At 59.6% G+C, this 17,165-nt stretch overlaps 1 protein-coding gene across 8 annotated transcripts in view; it reads left to right on the top strand.

Moving 5' to 3' along the window:
- PHRF1 (PHD and ring finger domains 1) overlaps positions 1 to 17,165 on the top strand; it is a 28,027-nt gene that overhangs the window by 3,398 nt on the left and 7,464 nt on the right. For 5 of the 8 annotated variants that reach the window (XM_047690523.1, XM_047690522.1, XM_047690518.1 and 2 more), the window contains 9 exons: positions 490 to 605; positions 1,005 to 1,112; positions 5,114 to 5,340; positions 7,420 to 7,503; positions 8,602 to 8,720; positions 11,998 to 12,101; positions 12,264 to 12,439; positions 13,056 to 13,185; positions 16,505 to 16,632. In XM_047690523.1, the coding sequence (XP_047546479.1) occupies positions 512 to 605; positions 1,005 to 1,112; positions 5,114 to 5,340; positions 7,420 to 7,503; positions 8,602 to 8,720; positions 11,998 to 12,101; positions 12,264 to 12,439; positions 13,056 to 13,185; positions 16,505 to 16,632 (1,170 nt within the window). In that variant the 5' untranslated portion in view covers positions 490 to 511. Of the gene's footprint in view, positions 1 to 489; positions 606 to 1,004; positions 1,113 to 5,113; positions 5,341 to 7,419; positions 7,504 to 8,601; positions 8,721 to 11,997; positions 12,102 to 12,263; positions 12,440 to 13,055; positions 13,186 to 16,504; positions 16,633 to 17,165 lie in introns of those variants that run through there. The other 3 variants (XM_047690521.1, XM_047690519.1, XM_047690517.1) reach the window with 1 other exon arrangement.

Below are 17,165 nucleotides of genomic sequence, written 5' to 3'. Positions count from 1 at the left end.
GCAGCTCAGCTGACATGCAGCCCCTGGTGGTGATCTGGTGCGCGGAGGTCAGGCTGGCCAATGCTAGCCAAGAGTGACAGGGGAGGAGAGTGCAGGGAGAGGGTCCTGTTCACCCTCTACACCCTTCTGACACCTACCCCGCTAGGTTGAGATCCCTGCTCTGCCTCAGCTTATGATAAGCCATCGCGTTCGTGCCTGGCGTCAGGATTCCTTGGGACTGGTGAGGTGCTGTAGATGCCAGACTGAAGCTTAATTAGCTCGTCGTAAATTAAGATCTGACTTTGTTGCTCTGTAGATGAGAATCAGTGTCTTCTCTCCTACCAGTGCACAGCTTTGCAGTTCAAGTTGCTTTCTCTCATGGCTTGGCCTCCCAGTCCTGCGGATGAACATGTCACGGGTCATGCTGTGTGCCGAGTGACTGTCGGGCTTTCAGGAGGGGGCGTTGCATCCTGGGACAGTTGGGAACCTTCTGACTCTGATTTATTTCAGAGCCGAACGCCAATGTCCAGGGATGGATGACGACAGTCTGGACGAGCTTGTGGACCAAAGCCCAGGACCGGACGGACACCCACGACTCAGCCCTGCCGCCCTGGCCAGCGATGCTGGTGAGCCAGTCTCCTGCCCCTTCTTCCCCACCCCAGGCGGGGAGCAGGTGTCTGCCGATCGTACCGCTCAGAAGCAGCAGGGCCGCCTCGCGTGCGGAGTCCCTTTGGAGGGTTATCTGCGTGGGTCGGTTTTCAACTTTTACTCCTTTTTCTAAGTTATTGTCTCTGATTGCATGAGGGGTACCTACGTTTATCTTACCGTTCAGCTGAGCCGTACAGATGTAAATAGAGCGAGAGGCTGTGCTTTCCCTGCCTCTGTCCCCACCCATGTGGGCAGCTGCTCATAGTCCCCTTGGTGGGCGTGTCGGGCACCTTCGTGCCTCCGGGAGGCGGCGTCCCTCTTCGCTGCCTTGGTTGTGACACTTTCTCGGGGCCCCTTCTCCACCTCTTTTGCTGTAGAAGAAAGCAGTGACGGCACCGGCGGGGGCTCTGAGGAGGACACGGGCAGCGAGCGCAGCTGCAGCACGGATGGAGAGGACGAGGATGGGGGCCTGGAGGACCCGTCCGGTGAGAGTGCCACCGTTCACGCGGCCTGCTGTGTTCCCTCGCCGTGACGGGGACCGCTGTTTATGGAACGGTGCTGGAGTTGGTGGCTTGTCCACACTGGCCAGCGGAGGGCCGCAAGGAACTGGGGAGAGGCTCCCCTGCCGGCCTCACCTTCCGCCGGGGCAGGGCTCATGTTCATTGTAACCCTTTGTTTCAGAGTTCAGTTTGACAGCACAACTTCGTTAAAGATTACAATGTTTAGGAACGTGGAGCAGCAAAAACTGGGGTCTTTCTGGGGTGAGCCCAATGGAGTGGATTTGCCGGCACAGTGAGCAGAGGCTTGCCGTGGCCCAGGGCCACCTGGCCAGAACTCTCAACAGGCCAGCTCAGTAGAGCCATTCGTAGCTTCCTCTCATTCTTCTGACCAGAGACCCCGAGAGCTGACAAGTGCAGGAAGTGATTTTATTAAGGAATTCCTAGCACCTTTGTGCCAGTTGACTTCTGTGCCCTTGAACTTCTGCATAGGGAATGTTGCCATAAGGGACTCTGGTTGGGCTCACAGCACCTCCTTCCCTGTCCCTCTAGCCACCCTGGCTGCTGCATGGCTTCCCAAGGGCCCCAGGCCGGGCCACCCTGAGACCAGCTGTGCTCACCTTCCAGAGAAGGAGGGCGCACTTGGCCCTAACTGCTGATAGGGTGCTGGGCTTTGGAAGTACTCATCAAGCCGGGAGAGAGGCATGGCCCTAAAGCAAGTACCATCTGCATTTCACGGTCTCTCAGGCTCTTGCAGTCGGCAGTGTTAGAATGTTACAGAAAGGGAACGGGCTCCTGAAGGAACAGGGTTGCAGCAGCATGAGCGGATGTGAGTTTGCAACTTTGTGTGTGTTGGTGACTTACTCGTCCACAGTTGGATTTTGGGTGCTGTACACAGGGACCTGAAAGTATGTTCTGAGTTTGCGGGTCACAAATAGAGTTCTTCTGATTGTCCCCCACGGTTGACGTGTGGCATTGGGCTGACCTGCAGCAAGTCTCGGGCACAGACACTTGGCCTTGGCAGGTCTGAAGGCAGGAGGTTCGTTCCTCCAGCAAAGGTTTGAGGGCCTGCTGGATGCCAGAGAATCTGGGTGGGGCCCGGGGGAAGTGCGGAAGCCGCTGACCTGCTGTTCCTGAGCTCACCACTTAGCAGCAAAGACAGTGGCGTAAAGAAGTGGTTATAACAAGGGCAATCCATGGCAAGAGTGGGTATATAGGGGCATCGCCAGAAGAGGGGTTCTGTGGGCCTGGAGTGGTGAGGAGAAGCTTCCAGAGAGGCCCGTCTAAGCTGTGCTGTGAAGACAGGAGGCAGGGGCTGGCGGTAGCGGACCGAGTGCTGCTGTAAACGGACAGGTGGCACAGAGCCGAGTGCCCAGGAGGGAGGGAGATGCAGGTGCCAGGCCTGCAGGTGGGGAGGCACTACGGGGAGGGAGAGCACTGAAGCCCTGTTCGTGGCTCGCAGGCCTGTCTGCTTACGGGAGTGCCCTTTGTTCCTGCGGCACCAGGCTTTCTAACAGGTGGCGGCCTGTCCTTAGCAGGTTCCGGGAAGTGGAGTCAGACCTTGAGAAGGGGAATCTCCTGAACGGGCATTTCCTGTATCCCTGCGGGCCTGGCCCTTCCCAGAGCACCTCTTTCTGCTTTTTGCTTTCCTTGCGTAGCGTTCGTCTTGTAAACAGCTGGCTTGATTGCGGGCTGCTGACTTGCCAACTTCAAGTATTACCTGCTGGAAAGGGCCATCTGGGCGGCTCAGTCAGTTGAGTGTCGGACTCTTGATTTTGGCTTAGGTCGTGATCTCGGGGTCCTGCGATCGAGCTCCACGCTTAGTGGGGCGTCTGCTTGAGATTCTCTCCCTCTCCCCCTCCCCTCCTGCTTGCACACACCCGCATGCGGGTTCTCTCTTTCTCTGGAATAGATAAATCTTTAAAAATATATATTATTGGGACCCCTGGGTGGCTCAGTCGGTTGAGCCTCTGCCTTTGGCTCTGGTCATGATCCCGGGGTCCTCGGATAGAGCCCCACGTCGGGCTCCTTGCTCAGTGGCAAGTCTGCTTCTCCCTCTGTTGGCTGTTCCCCCTGCTTGTGTTTTCTCTCTTTCTGACAAATAAATAAAGTCTTTTTAAAAATACATCTTTAAGGCGCCTGGGTGGCTCAGTGGGTTAAGCCGCTGCCTTCGCTCAGGTCGTGATCCCTGGGTCCTGCGATCGAGTCCCACATCGGGCTCTCTGCTTTGGCGGGGAGCCTGCTTTCCCCTCTCTCTGCCTGCCTCTCTGCCAACTAGTACTCTCTTGTCTGTCAAAAAAAAAATAATAATCTTAAAAAAAATATACATCTTTAAAAAAATGTATTAGTAAAGTCTTACCACAAAAACTGAGAACATTGGGCTCTGATCTGTGGCCTCACCCCCAGCCTCCAGGCTGAGTGTGCACTGCTCCACAGGGAGCTGTGATGGACGTGGGACCGTGAGTGACAGTGGCCTGCTCAGGGTGCAGCCCCCAGGCACCCCCATCTCTGGCTCCGGCATGGACCGTGCCCTTCTTGGGGAACCTGCATTCGTCCGCGCCTTCCTCACTGATCCCCTAGTGAGGCAGGAGCCGTCAGCAGCCCCTGAGGAGGGGTGAACAGAGGTAGATGGCTCAGGACCCTGCACACCCGCGTGGGTCTTTACCACTCCCGTCATTGCAGGTCGCCGTCCCTCGTTGCCGTAGCACCGTCCCAGGGGCTACGCAGGGTCCGTGGCCCGGAGACGGCCAGTTCTTTCGCCTTTTGGAATCCACAGGGAGAATCTGACCGCCCGGACTCAACCCCCTTCTGCTGGCTCGGCCCTTAGCAAAGCAGGAAGGCTGAGAGAAGCCCGTTCTCAGTCAGCTTCCCCCGTGCCCTTTTCCAAAATTTTTGCATACCAGTTTCATTAGGTATTGTTTTCTTGCTGTGTACCCAGCAGCTCAGAACAGTGTGCTCGTAACCTCAGTGTTTCCAGGGTCTGCAGTCCGGGTGTGCGTTGCTGGTCCTTTGCCCAGGTCTCACTCGCCGACATCGGGGGTCACGGGCTACAGGGCCCACCTGAGGCTCAGGGTCCTCCTCCAAGGGCACTGCTTGTTGGCAGAATTTGGAGCCTTGAGCGGGTAAGGCTGAAGTCGTGACCTCTGGCTGGCTGTTGGCGGGGGACTGTCCTCCGCCCCTGAAGGCCACTCCCTTGACCGGCAGGTCACATAGCTGCTTGCTTGCCTCCACGCCTGCGGGCGCATATCGCTCTGACTTCTTTCTCTGCAACCAACCGGGGAAAATGGCTTTTAAAGGATGCACCTGTTCGGGCAAGGAGTGCTTCCCTCGGCCACGCAGCAGCAGGCCTGTAGGGGAGACACGGGTTCTGTCCGCCCTAGAAGGGATTGGATGTGGCTGTGTCCTGAGCCCTGTGAGGACCCTCCTGCCACACGAGTGAACTCGAACCTCTCCTGGAGTTTGCATATGTTGACTGCTGTGTTGAACTGACAGTGTCTCCCTTTTTTGCTGGTCCGGATCCAGCCCCAGAACCTCTCAGAAATTGATCAGAACTGTTACAGCCATCTTGCCCAGTTAGGAACCCGTGGTCCCTACATCCCCAAAGAAAAAACACAAAAGACTTGTAAGGAAGGTCTCGTGTGGAGGCAGATGTTCTGTTAAGACCGTGTTTGGGGGAAGGTTGGGGGTGGGGTGTGTGGCCCTCTCTGGAGGCTGCTGTGCTCCGCAGGGGCAGTTGTCAGACGGGGGCAGGCCCCTGGCAGCTGCCCTGATGGGCTTGTGGAGCTGGGACGGCCACTCCGCCTGCGTCCCATCCTCTTAGCTCGGAAGCCACTTCAGTGAGGTGCCCAGGGGTGGGCCTGTTGAGCAGGGCATCAGAAAGGTGTCTGTCCCCTGAGTGTAGGGTTTAGAACCATGCCTTCCTGCATGCTGCTGTGGCCTGTTTGCTTCCGGGGCTCCAGCTCACAAAGTCACGTTTCTCCTTTTTCAAGGTTCGGAAGACTCTGAAGAAGAAGGAGGAAGAGGAGAAGAGGGCGCAGAGGCCTTAGTGGCTGTGGTGGATGCTCAGGGGAAGTTGGAAGCCAGTGGCGCATTCAGTTCTGATGACGATTCCGAGAGCTGCCCGATTTGTCTCAATACTTTCAGGGACCAGGCTGTGGGGACCCCAGAGAGCTGTGCCCATTATTTCTGCCTGGATTGTATCGTCGAATGGTCCAAGGTGAGTAGGCGGCTTCTCTGGGGTCCTTCCTTCCTTCAGGGTGACCTCTCTCCATTTACGAGTGACCCTGCAGTTGCCAGCCTCTTGCCGGTGGTGCTCTCTGTTCCGCAGTAGACATGGAGGTCGTGGCATCGGGTCCTTGTGTGATCTTCACTTTGGTTGGTGTGCTCCTGACTCTTGGGGTTTCCAGGAAAGCTCAGTGTGGGGTGATGTGCCCGTGGAGCATGGGATGAGGAGGCGGGAGAGAGAAACGTTATTTCTGGGTCAATGCCCCGTGGGGACCTGTGTGCGGGAATCCTATGGCTGGCAGAGGTAGCCCGGTATGCCGTGACCCCACAGACAGAGCGTGGGACGGAGCTCAGCACCGAGTCATGATGGCCAGCAGGACAGGGAGCCCACTGGAAGACAGATAAAGGAAGCGTATCAGAAACAGTATATTGCGTGAAGAACTTTAATTTTTAGAAGATTTTACTTGAGAAAAGAGATAGTGAAAGAGAGCACAGGTGGGGAGGAGAGGGACAAGCAGGCCCCCCGCTGAGCAGAGAGCCCGATGCGGGGTTCAGTCCCAGGACCCTGAGATCGTGACCTGAGCCAAAGGCAGACGCGTCACTGACTGAGCCCCCCAGGCGTGTCCCCCGCCCCGCCCGATGGTGAACTTGAGCAGTAGTAACCCTCTTCCGACTTTTTAAACTTCTTACTGTGAAAAATTCTGAAGACGAAGAAGAGGACAGGAGAAGTGATGTGCGCCCCCTCCCACGCCCGTCCCCACCTTCAGGAGCCATCTGTCCTCTGTGTAGCCTGGAACTTGACCCACATGGATGCTGTGTGTGGTTGTAGTGGAACTCCATGCCTCCACCTCCCCTCGCGAGGTTAACAGTAACCCCACAGCCCCAGTCCTGCTCCCCGTGTTCCCAGACATCTCAGGAGTTTGGACCTCAGCCACGTTTGTGCTGCCCTCGAGGCCACCTGTCTGCTGCCTCACTGGTGTCATCCCAGGGCTTCCCTGCCCCCGACGCTCCTCGCTCCTCTCCTGTGGGGCTGGACCCGTTGGCACAGGTTAGATTAAGGGTTAGATTTTTTTTCTCAACCAAAGCCTTATAAACTGAGGAGCCTGACAAGGTGCTGGTTTTCTAGTTGGTATCACTGGATTAGCAGAAGGAGAAAATACAGGCAGAAGTGTCATGTAGGAAAAGGTACTCATCACAAGTAAGTTTGTCAACATAGATGTTTTCCAGAAGAACTGTCCGAATGGGAAGCGCAGCGAATCGCTGAGCTCAAGATAAACAGAGACGAAAAGTCATACTCAGAAGCGAGTCCTAAGAAGACATGTGAGACCTGTGAAGACCTTTTCTGAAACGGTTGAGTCTGAATGAAGAAAGCACTTTCTGGAGGGGAAGACCCAGCTCCAAGAGATGGCCATGGCGACCCCGGGGCTCCTGGGCCCTCAAGGCGTTGTGAAGTGTGGAGAGGAGGGACGGAAAATACCAAGAATTGCTGGTCCTTTCAAGAACGGGAGAAGTCACCTCCTGGACATTAAGACTTAGGAAACTATAGTGACTACACCGGCCTTGCTCCGGGAATGGAGACCAGGCCCTGGGAGCGTGGTGGGGACCTGAAGGGCCAGCCACACATGGTGGGCAGCAGGCAGCATCTTGCACGAGGGAGAGAGGGGTCGGTACACGTGTATGAGATGGAAGGAAAGAGGGCCCGGCCTGTGGCGCGCGCGCAGCATCCCCTGGATTTGAGATTGGAAGCGAGCGAGCTGTGCTCTGAGGCCTTCGCAAGAAGATGTGGGGCACCTGTCAGGACAGGGAAGGGCTCCTAACCCCGCGCTGGGGCCACCGGGAGGACTTAAACGAGGCCAGCTGGGAGCGAGGTTCCACCACGAGACCTACCACGGGTGCCCAAGGGTCAGACTGAAGACGGGGCAGGACGGGAGCCCCTGTACCTCCTGGGCTGGGTGTTAAGTGAAGGTTGGATGATCAGGTTATAACGAGTTTTTGCCTTCCGAGGGAATTCTTTATTTTGAATGGAGAAAATGATCCTGCGGGATCCTGACACAATTTTTATCTCTTACAGAATGCCAATTCCTGTCCAGTCGACCGAACTGTGTTTAAGTGTATTTGTATTCGAGCCCGGTTTGGTGGTAAAGTCCTGAAGAAGGTAAGCAGAGGTGCAGCAGTCGAGCCCCCACCCCCGCGCCGTTACGTCGGTCCCTGTATGAGGGGAGAACGTGCTTGCAGGGCCCGTCGGTTTCCTGAAGGGATCTGTGTTGGCCCAGTGCTTTTCAGAGAGCCACTGCGGGCCCCTCTGCAGCCTGTAGGGGCGACACCCGTTGATGGAGGAGCTGCCTTGGCTGCTGGTTCTGGGTGGAGCAGACGGTGGCAGTTTCTCCGACGTCCTCCTCCCCACTCCCACCTGCCTTCTCTCCGCCTCCCCGCTTCTCTTCTCTTGGCGCCACGGCAGACGCGGGAGCGCCCACACGGCCGATGGCGCTGGGCAGGGCCGCGCGCAGGGCACCTCAGAGGTTCTCCTTTGCTCTTAGGTGTGTGCTCTGTAGAGGCACGTGGGGCTCCTGGCAGCTGTGGTTCTGGCCCTGGTGCTCTGCTCTCCTCCGCCCGGGAGCGCCTCCCATGTCCGGTGGGCAGCCTCCGTTTACCCAGAGTGGACCCTGACCCCTTGCTGGGTGTGCAGAGGTCCTAGCGGCCCACGAGCGAGCCCGGCTGGAGAAGATCCAGGAGCCATGGTGCGGGAGTCACCTGCCCGGCTCTGGAGAAAAAGGCCGTGTGTGTGTGACAGGAGGAGGAGAGGGGCAGAGGCTGTGCCCTGCGGCATGGGGAGACAGGTGGGGTGCAGAGATGGTGTCCCATCTGAGGGGACTGTGTCCCCAGACCTAGCACACGTGAAGGCTCAGATGACCGAAGCTCTGAGGACCACATCTCCGAGCCTGCATGTCGAGGGCCGGCCCCACACGGGGCTGGGACTGTCCCAGTGCAGCGGCCCGTGTGAGGACCGTGTCCTTGGCATCCGTGTCTCCGTCCTTGCCGGGTCGTACAGTCATTCTCACAAGAGGAAAGGCCTGCTACTTTTGTCCTGCTCCCCTCCTCGCGCTCCAGTGCCAGTGTCCTGGCTTGTGGCTGCCGGCTCCCTCTGCTCTGCGCGCCCCCCCACCCCCCGCCACCAGCAGGGAGAGGCTGCACAGTCTGCTCCGCGGTTTGGGCTGTACTTGCCGTGTGACCAGCGGTGCTTTCCTGCTCACAGATTCCAGTGGAGAATGCCAGAGCCGGAGAGGATGAGGAAGAAGACCCAACCTTCTGTGAGGTGTGCGGCAGGAGTGACCGGGAGGACCGTCTGCTCCTCTGTGATGGCTGTGACGCCGGGTGAGCCTAGGGCCCTCCTCGTGGTGGCTCCGGAGGGCCCTGTGTTCTGGGCTTCCTCCCCGCCACTGTTCACTGTTGCAGTCGCTGAGGCCAAGCCCGCTGTGTCGGGAGCATCTGAATCCCAGGCCGCCGGTTGGTAGCCGGCAGACCTCCCCGGCGCTTCTGTCCCTGCCGTTGATACCCTCTGCCTGTTCCCTCCAAATATCGCGAGGCTCCGTACAGAGAGGCACATACCGCATCAAGACAGAAAAGCTGAGGGAAACGAGAAGTGGGGTCTGTGGGGCCGGTCAGCAGCCCCAGGGGCCCAGACAAAGGACTTGTGTGGGACCCCGCCTTTTATGAGGTCAGGTGACCCCTGTGTCCAGCAGGCTCTGGCTCCCGGGAGCCTTTGCCCAGCCTCTTTCCATCGTGGTTCCTCTTCTCAGGGACTCCCGCAGGGGCTGCCACTGGACGTCTGCAGATTAGTCTGTAAGCTTGTGGTGAGGGGGCTGCGGCAGCATCTCCGGCACAGGCGGTCATGAGAGAGTCCCATGGGGCTGGCAGGTCTGGAACTTCCTCTTGGGCGACAGGTAGCCCTTTTCAGGATTCGGCTGAGAGGCAGCAGGAGGAAGTCTCAAGCCCTGGGGACTCAGAGCTGGCCCTGGAGGTGCTCGCTTTGTTCTGTTGTGGGCTGGCCCAGCCTCTGACCCCTGCCCGGGGCCTCCCTCTCCGGTGCCGCCCTCGAAGCTGGCACGCTCTGCTTGCGCGCCCTTCCACGAGGGGCTGCCGACGTGCGTGCTGTGTGAGTGCTCCACTCAGGGTGCTCCAGCTGGGGGGCCGGGGGTGGCCGTGTCTGACTGCCCCCTGCTCCTTGGTCGCTATGAGTCTGGGGGACAGGAGAGGGGTGCCTTCGGTGTCCTGCAAACCCTGCCTCCAGTCCCTGCTCTTGCCATCCCTGTGCCTCGTTTACAGGCTTGCCTGAGTACTGGCCGGAAGCTGAAGAAACACGGTCTCGTGGGGCCCTGGGGCTGAGCGGGCAGCTTAGCTCTCAGAGCTCGCTTTCCATGCGAAACCAGTCCTCCCCCCGTTTGTGGCCATTTGGGGCCTGGAGCAGCTGGGTGCTACAGGAGAGGCCATCCGAGGTGGGAAGGACTCTGTGGTCCTGGCCACTGGCCTCAGCTCTGTAGCCCAGGGCCCCGCAGCTGGATGCCAGACTCGGGTGCCTTCTGGTGGTCTCCACAGTGGCCAGAGAGCCCAGGTGAGGCCGTTGGAACGTTTGCTCACGGGGCGGCTTGTTTTCCTGCCGCTTCTGAATTGGGCCCACGGCCTCGTTCTTTACACAGGGTCTCTTTGTAACCCTAGAAACTGACAGTCTGGTCGGGGCTTCTTACAACTTTGTCGACTTTTTTACTCTTAGAAAGTATGTTTGTGAATTTGATGTATCGATTTTTGTATTTTCCGTGCTTGAATTATTTAGCAGGTAAGAAAGCTCAAGTACGTAAAAATCCTGGTGAATCTTAAACTGTAAGTGAATAGGGGTCTCGTGCCTCCAGGAGCCCTTACACAGCTCTCACCCGCCGCCTGCCGAGTCTTCCTGTCGTTGTCGCTCGTCTTTCACCTGAAATGACTCCGTTACGTTGGAAATGGAGTCACAAGGCTGTCGATACACAAATGTGTGTGACAGATCCTTTCACTATTACCAGAAGTGAAGGACAGATTATCCCTGATTTTTTGAAACTTGCAGTTTAACGGAAAGGCATTGAGTCACCAGGGAAGCCATTGAGGACGTCCCTGTGTCCCGTCACTGTGGTCCTTGCAGGCAGGAGGTCAGCTCTGGGTGCCTGGTCTACCCCACTGTGTGGGGAATTGGGGACGGGAGCTGTGCCCCCGTCCGGGTGGCTGCTCTGTGACCCTCCCTCCGTGTGAGTCCCCAGCCAGTCTTGCCTTGCACGGACTGCGCTGGACACAAGCTGGCCGGGCCGGGCACCTGTCACACAGCAGCGGCCTCCTCTCGAGGCCCTGGACCTTGGCCCGAGGAAAACATGGAGTGAGCTGTGTCGGGTCCTTGGAGTGCTTTGTGAGAAGCTGCGCAATTCCTGATTCTCTTCCTGCGACCACGGAGCTCTCAGAAGGATCTTCTGAGGCTGGGATCTACTTGGGGTGTTGGGGTGCTCCCCAGGACTTGATGCTGGCCTGGACTGGCCGGGTTGCCTTCCAGGAGGGGCCTCCCAGCCCCCGCTCCCGTCCCTGTGGCTCTTTTTTGAGGTCCCCCCCCAGCCTGGCTTCCTGGGTCCTCATGTTCTCCCCCCGACCCCCCCCCCGCCCCGCTGTGACCAGTAGGTGGTCCTTCAGCTGCTCAGGATCTGGGCTCAGGTCTTCAGGGACTTAGTGGGGACTCCACTTGGGTGTCCGTCTGGCTCGGGGCTGTCTGGGGTCTTGGCGTGAAGGTGGAGAGGCTGGCATGGCAGCCCATGCCAGCAGCGAAGTGAATCTTCCCAAGCTGCTTTCATCGAAGACTGGGTCGAAGCCACTGGGAGACTGGGCTTAGGCCCCATTTCTCTTTGCTCTCAGCACACAGAGCCTGCCTTTCTCCGTTGGCTCCTCGGACTGGGCTGTGAAGTATGAGGTGCCAACATTTGAAACTCTTGGGGCTGCCGATCGACCGTGGGGTCGGGAAGGACAAGCTGAGGCTCCAGGTGCAGGTGCAGGGTACCTGTCATGGTTGGCCGCACGCCCCCCACGGGATGGAGCTGCCTTTCATCACGAGGCCACCTGGTCCATCCCTCCACGCAGTACACCTCCTGTGGAGGATTCAGGAGCCGTTGGGCCCCCTTTGGAGGGCAGAGATAGCCAGCATGCCCCAGAGAAGGATGCAGGAAGATAGGGAGCCTCGTGTCTCCCATCTGATGCACGTGGACCTCTGAGCAGGCTGGCCTGCACCGTGTCCCTAAGGTCAGCTTGGTGAGATGTTCCAGGTGGAAGCTGCCCACAGCACCTTGCTGTGTGCTCGAGGCCCTTTCTCCAGTGGGGAGAGGGAGCACTGGGTTCCTCTCTCTCCCAAGGACCCCGGTCCATGGGTCAGGGCCCCTCCCTCATGATCTCAGGTAACCTCACCACCCCTGAGACCCCTTTCCAAATGCAATGACTGTGGGTATTAGGGCTTCGAATGGGGACTGGGGGGTCATGATTCAGTCTACGGCGGGGGCATTGCAGTCTTGGGACACATCAGGATGATGGTGGTGGCTCCCTGGGTTGTGACAGTGGTGCTAAAGCCCCTGTCTGCTGCTCGTTCCTGTAGGTACCACATGGAGTGTCTGGACCCTCCTCTCCAGGAGGTGCCAGTGGATGAGTGGTTCTGTCCGGAATGCGCTGTGCCTGGAGCTGCTCCCGCTGCAGGTATAGGCACCGCCTCCCCCCCAGCCTGGGAGCATTTGGGGGCCTCTCACCTTCTGGGAGAACTTGTAGGGTTTTCTGTCAGGGCAGCCCAGGACCCCGGGGAGATGCCCCCTGCCAGGCCAAGGCCACGGCGGACACACGTCAGTCCAGGATGCTCCTCCTTCCCAGATGCGGGTCCTGTGAGTGAGGAGGAGGTCTCCCTGCTCTTGGCTGACGTGGTGCCCACCACCAGCCAGCTTCGGCCCCACGCAGGGAGGACCCGCGCTATTGCCAGGACGCGGCAGAGCGAGAGGGTCCGAGCGACTGTGAACCGGAACCGGATCTCCACCGCCAGGAGGATTCAGGTGGGCGCCCACCGCTGAGGCTGCCGGTCCCACTGTGGAGCCGTGCCCAACGCGGCCCCTCGGGGGGCAGGGCCCTGTGGCAACACCAGCCATGGACAGCCCTGGCCGGGGGGTGGGGCAGGGGGGCTCTTCTCTGCTGTCTGGCTGTTTGGGGAGAGCATCGAGCTGATGGAGGAGTGAGAGGCCCTGGTGGAGGCTACTACCCCACCGCCCCGTCACAGATGCCTGCAGTCCTGCCTCCCTCCTGTGTCCGCCTTGCGTCCCATCTCCCTGGGCCCCCACCGTGGCCGGGAGCCTGCGCAGTCGGCTCCTCATCACCCTTCGTTCTCACCCCGACTCGCTTCTCAGGAGGCCCTCCCAGGCCCCGGACTGCCCGCTGGAAGCGCGCAGCGTTTGTCGGAGGCGAGAAGGGCACACCCGCTAGGTCTGTTACTGGCAGGCCGAGGGCATCCGGCTTCCGTGGTTGGTTTGGTGGGGCTGGCACAGGGTCCCTCAGGGGCTCCCAGGTAGTGCCGCCCCTGCTGTGGTCCTGCCCGGAGTCGTCCTCAGGGCACGGGAGCCGTGTGAGAAGCACATGGGCGGTCGCCCCGCTGACGGCACCCTCCTTTCCATGTAGCATGTCCCACGGTACCTCATGTCTTCTCTTCTGGACGAGACCATCGAGGCCGTCGCTGCGGGTCTGAGCTCTGCTGTGTACCAGTGCCCCGTGACGCCCCGAGCCCCCGCCAAACGCAGGAGGAGAGCAGGTAAGCCCGGGTGTGGTGGCTTCACTGCGGGCCGCGTGTGTGTGTCCCTGGGAAGCAGCCGGCCACGTGCTCGCCTCCCACGAGCTTCACCCGCAGAGCCACGTCACGTTCTGCACGCTGGTGTTTTCACATCACAGAAATACGGCACAGACGCTCCGTGAGCCAGGCTGGTCTGGTCCGCTCAGGCCTTCTGACCACCCACCGCAGGCCTCCTGCACACGCATCCGGGCGACTCGGCCGCCCCCAGCTTGGTTGGGAAGCACTCTGCAGGCCTTGGTGGCAGAACGGTCTCGCTTCCCCCCAGATGCAGTGCTACACCAGGAAGCCCCTGGTTCTGGGCCTTTCTCTGTGGGAGCATTGAACTGATGAATTCACTGGCTTCTTGTCTTTTTCTGTGTTCATTCTCGTGATTTTGTCCCAGTAAGTCCTGTCCTTGCCTGGTGTCAGTAGGCACCTCCCGGGGAGAAGCCCTGGGGTCCTCCGTGGGCAATACCCCCCCACCCCACACCAGCCCTGCACGCAGAGCGCGGCGGATGGCTTCCAGGGTCAGGCTCAAGCTCTGTTCCTCAGGTGGCGTGGGCTCCGGTGGGGAGCTCTGCTTCTCCCTGTCGGTTGTCAGCGAACTGTGACTTACTCAGTGGGTTACGACCTGTGGTCTTCCTGCGTCACCTGCACCGATCCAGGTTTGACAGCGAGCATCGACGTCCGGCCCGGCCCTTCCCTTCCCAGCCAGCGCCCCCGCCCCCAGCAGCCAGCCCCGGCGTCCTTCGCCCTGGACACTAGCTTTGCCCGTTTTCAGACGTCCGTAAGGTCCTCCCGAGCACACAGTGGCATGTCACTTGGCGTGGCGTGGTGCTCTCGGAGCCCTTGTCAGTGGATGAGTTTCTGTGGAGGGGCGTCTGCGCTCCCCTAACATGCCGCCGTTCCTTTATGGGTGTCCTGACGCGGGCCGCCTGGCTTGTGAGCACTGCTTGGGCTGTTGGGACAGAGCTGCTCGAGTCTTCTGAATGTCCTCGTGGCGGTCGCTTGCCGGACGGTGCTTGGTTTCTCCTGGGGAAGGAGACCGTGGGCTCATAGGGGGAAGATGCAGTTAGGGTTCTGTGGCCCGTACCCCCGTCAGCAGCATGCGCCCCTCACCCCCACACCCCCCACACCCCCACCCCCCGTCCTGGGGATGGTCGCGTTTGTCCTCGCTGTGCCTGCGGGGTGTGTGACATGCCCTGCCGTGCCCTGCGTTCCCGACCTTGGGGCCAAGACCCGGATGCTGTCTGGCTCTGCGGCTTGCGGAGCTGCGGGGGCGGGCAGCCTGCACTCGTGGGCCTCCCCACCGTACGACTGCACTCTGTGCGTGTTCTCGGCCAGGGCTGGGCCGTCCTTTCCAGCCCTTTCTAGTGGACAGAGCCGGGACATCCGTGCTAAGGTCACGCAGTCCGTGACTTGACTGAACGAAGGTTATGGGGCTTTGTATTGTCTCATCCGCGTCTGCAGGTGCTTGCGTCAGAAACTCCGCAGTTCCGTGCTCGCTGGCGCCCCTGCTCACCGTCTCCCTCCCCCAGAGAACAGCCTCATAACAGCCCAGGTCTTGCCCGTGCTGTGGTTCGAGGCTGGACTGGAGGGTTTGCTTTGGTCCCCAGCGCACACCCTGCTGAGGACAGGCCGCACCCCGTTCCCTGTGCTCATGCGGCGAACAGTTCTGTCTTTGCGTCTGGCTTGCTCCCTTTTGCCTGGTAGTTTTTTTTTTGGTTTGGGGTTCTTTTTTTTTTTTTTAAGATTTTATTTATTTATTTGACAGAGATCACAAGCAGGCAGAGGCAGGCAGAGAGAGAGGGGGAAGCAGGCTCCCCGCTGAGCAGAGAGCCCGACGCGGGGCTCGATCCCAGGACTCTGAGATCATGACCTGAGCCGAAGGCAGCGGCTCAACCCACTGAGCCACCCAGGCACCTTGGTTTTGGGCTCTTTTTTGGTTTCCTGTTTTCATTTTGTTTGGGTTTTGTTAGGGAATTTTTCGCTTTTGCAGACTTCGGTCAGAGCTTTGGAGGCAGAGAGAAATGCGTAGCGAGTCCCCACTCTGCCATCGCGTCGCCGGCCTCCACCTCACTTGTACCCCTCACCTGCTCCCTTCCGTGTTGTCTTGAAGCAGATCTTTCTTGTCATCGGCCTCTTACCTGGAGGTATTTTCCAATGTGTTTCTGAGAGACGCCGTCTTTTTTCCTTTGAGCTGCAGCACAGTACCCTTGTGACCCCAAGAAGTCAAGTAGCGGTTCCTTAACGCCGTGAGATAGTCTCAGGGTTGAGGGTTCTAATTGTGTCATAAATGTGATAGAATTTTAAAGCCTAGTTTATTTGAATCCAGCGCCCGGCAAGATCCATGCTTCACTGTCGGCCGCGCCCGGTGAGTGGCTCTGGGAGCTCCTGACTCTGGGGGCAACTGGGGGGCCGGGGCTCCCCTCCCGCTGTGGCGGCCGGGAGCAGAACCACAGGGTCCCCCGGCTTCACCCGAAACTCTCATCCAACTGGATTTGGGTTTGCGAGCGGCCCGGCGGAGGGCGCAGGTGGGGCCCGCTGGGCTCACTAAGGCAGGGAGAGGCCTCCCCGCGGTGTGGTCCTTCCCCAGGCCCAGGTTTGCTTCGCAGAAGCTCGCTTGCTAGTCACTTGCTGGGTGGAGTTCGGGCAGGGCTGTGAGGGCGCAGAGTTTGCACGTGGGCTGTGGCAGGGGAAGGGGGGTTATTCCCCGCAGACGTCGCGAGGGCCCTTTGCTCCGGCCCTGCGGAGGCTGCTCCTTCCAGGCTGAAGCCCCCACCGGGTTCCAGGGGCTGCTGGGGCATCCTGGAATGAGGGTCCTTCTTGGGCCCATGGTAGCATCCCTGAGCCGGACCAGGGCCGAAGCCCGGAGTGTGGGCAGTTTGGTCTTGAGGACGGGCTGCAGAAGCCGTGCGGCCAGTGCCCCACACCCCAATCTGTCGGGAGCAGCCCCAGGGTCACAGCCGGTGGCCGCGTACCTGGGGCCCCTCATTTCATTTCGCTCTGTGTCATCAGGGCTGGTAGCTTCGTTTTTCCTTTCGTTTTGGTGTGTGACAAATGATGTGGGACAGTCACTGGTTTAAAAGTCGGCCTGGCAGGTTGCTCTGCACCGCTGCGCCTTCCCTCCTCACTCCTCCGCGCAGAAATGCTGGTGAAGTTACGACCTGTTTCTGCATGTGACTGTCTTCATGCCAGGTCCTGGGGGCGCAGAGCGCGTCCTTGCGGGGGACACCCAGGGGCAGGGCCGGGGGGCTCGGGGCATGGAGGGAAGCATAGACTCTCAATGTGCTTTTTGTAGGAAGACGGAAGAAAGTGTCGGGAAGAAGGAAAACGCAGTCCAGGTCGTCCGTGAAGAGCAGAAGCTCCGGGACGAGATCTAAGAAGCGCCAGGGTCGCGTGAGGAAGAGAAAAGGGAAAAAGTCAAAGGTAGCCTCGGACGGTAGTGTCCCCGTGTGCTGTCAGTTCCCTCGTGCAGCTAGGTGGCGGGTCGCACAGAAAAAGCTCCTTTTTTCTGTATTTGCTTAGAGATCCACCGATAGAAATGAACATTTCCACAGCACACATTAAAGATGGGGCTGAGAGGAGAGATTTCCCAGGACCCTCTGGAGCCGGACATCCCGAGGGCTTGCGTAGGACTCCTGACACCCCAGGGGTGGGCCCTGGGTGGCCCAACAGGTCTGGAGGCCTCAGGGCCGTGGCCAGCAGCTTGTCCGGAGGCAGGCAGATGGTCACCTGGTGCCCGGGAGCCCAGTGGGAGCTGTGGGCGAGTTGAGGGAGGAATGCCACCCAGGGCGTGCAGCCATGTTTTCGGCCGGGACACTCTTGTCCTGCCGAGGTGACTCGAGAGGGTCCCCTGCGAGCACTGCCCACGTCAGGCCGTTCCCCGTGCTCCGGTTCTCTCACCCGCAGGCTTCGGGGCGGGCCCTTCCTCGTGTGTGTGCCGCCTGTGTCACGCGTCC

This window comes from Lutra lutra, chromosome 10, assembly GCF_902655055.1.
Source record: "Lutra lutra chromosome 10, mLutLut1.2, whole genome shotgun sequence".
Lineage (NCBI taxonomy): Eukaryota > Metazoa > Chordata > Mammalia > Carnivora > Mustelidae > Lutra > Lutra lutra.
Note: the sequence above shows the minus strand (reverse complement) of the source record. Positions and strands in the feature narration are given on the sequence as shown.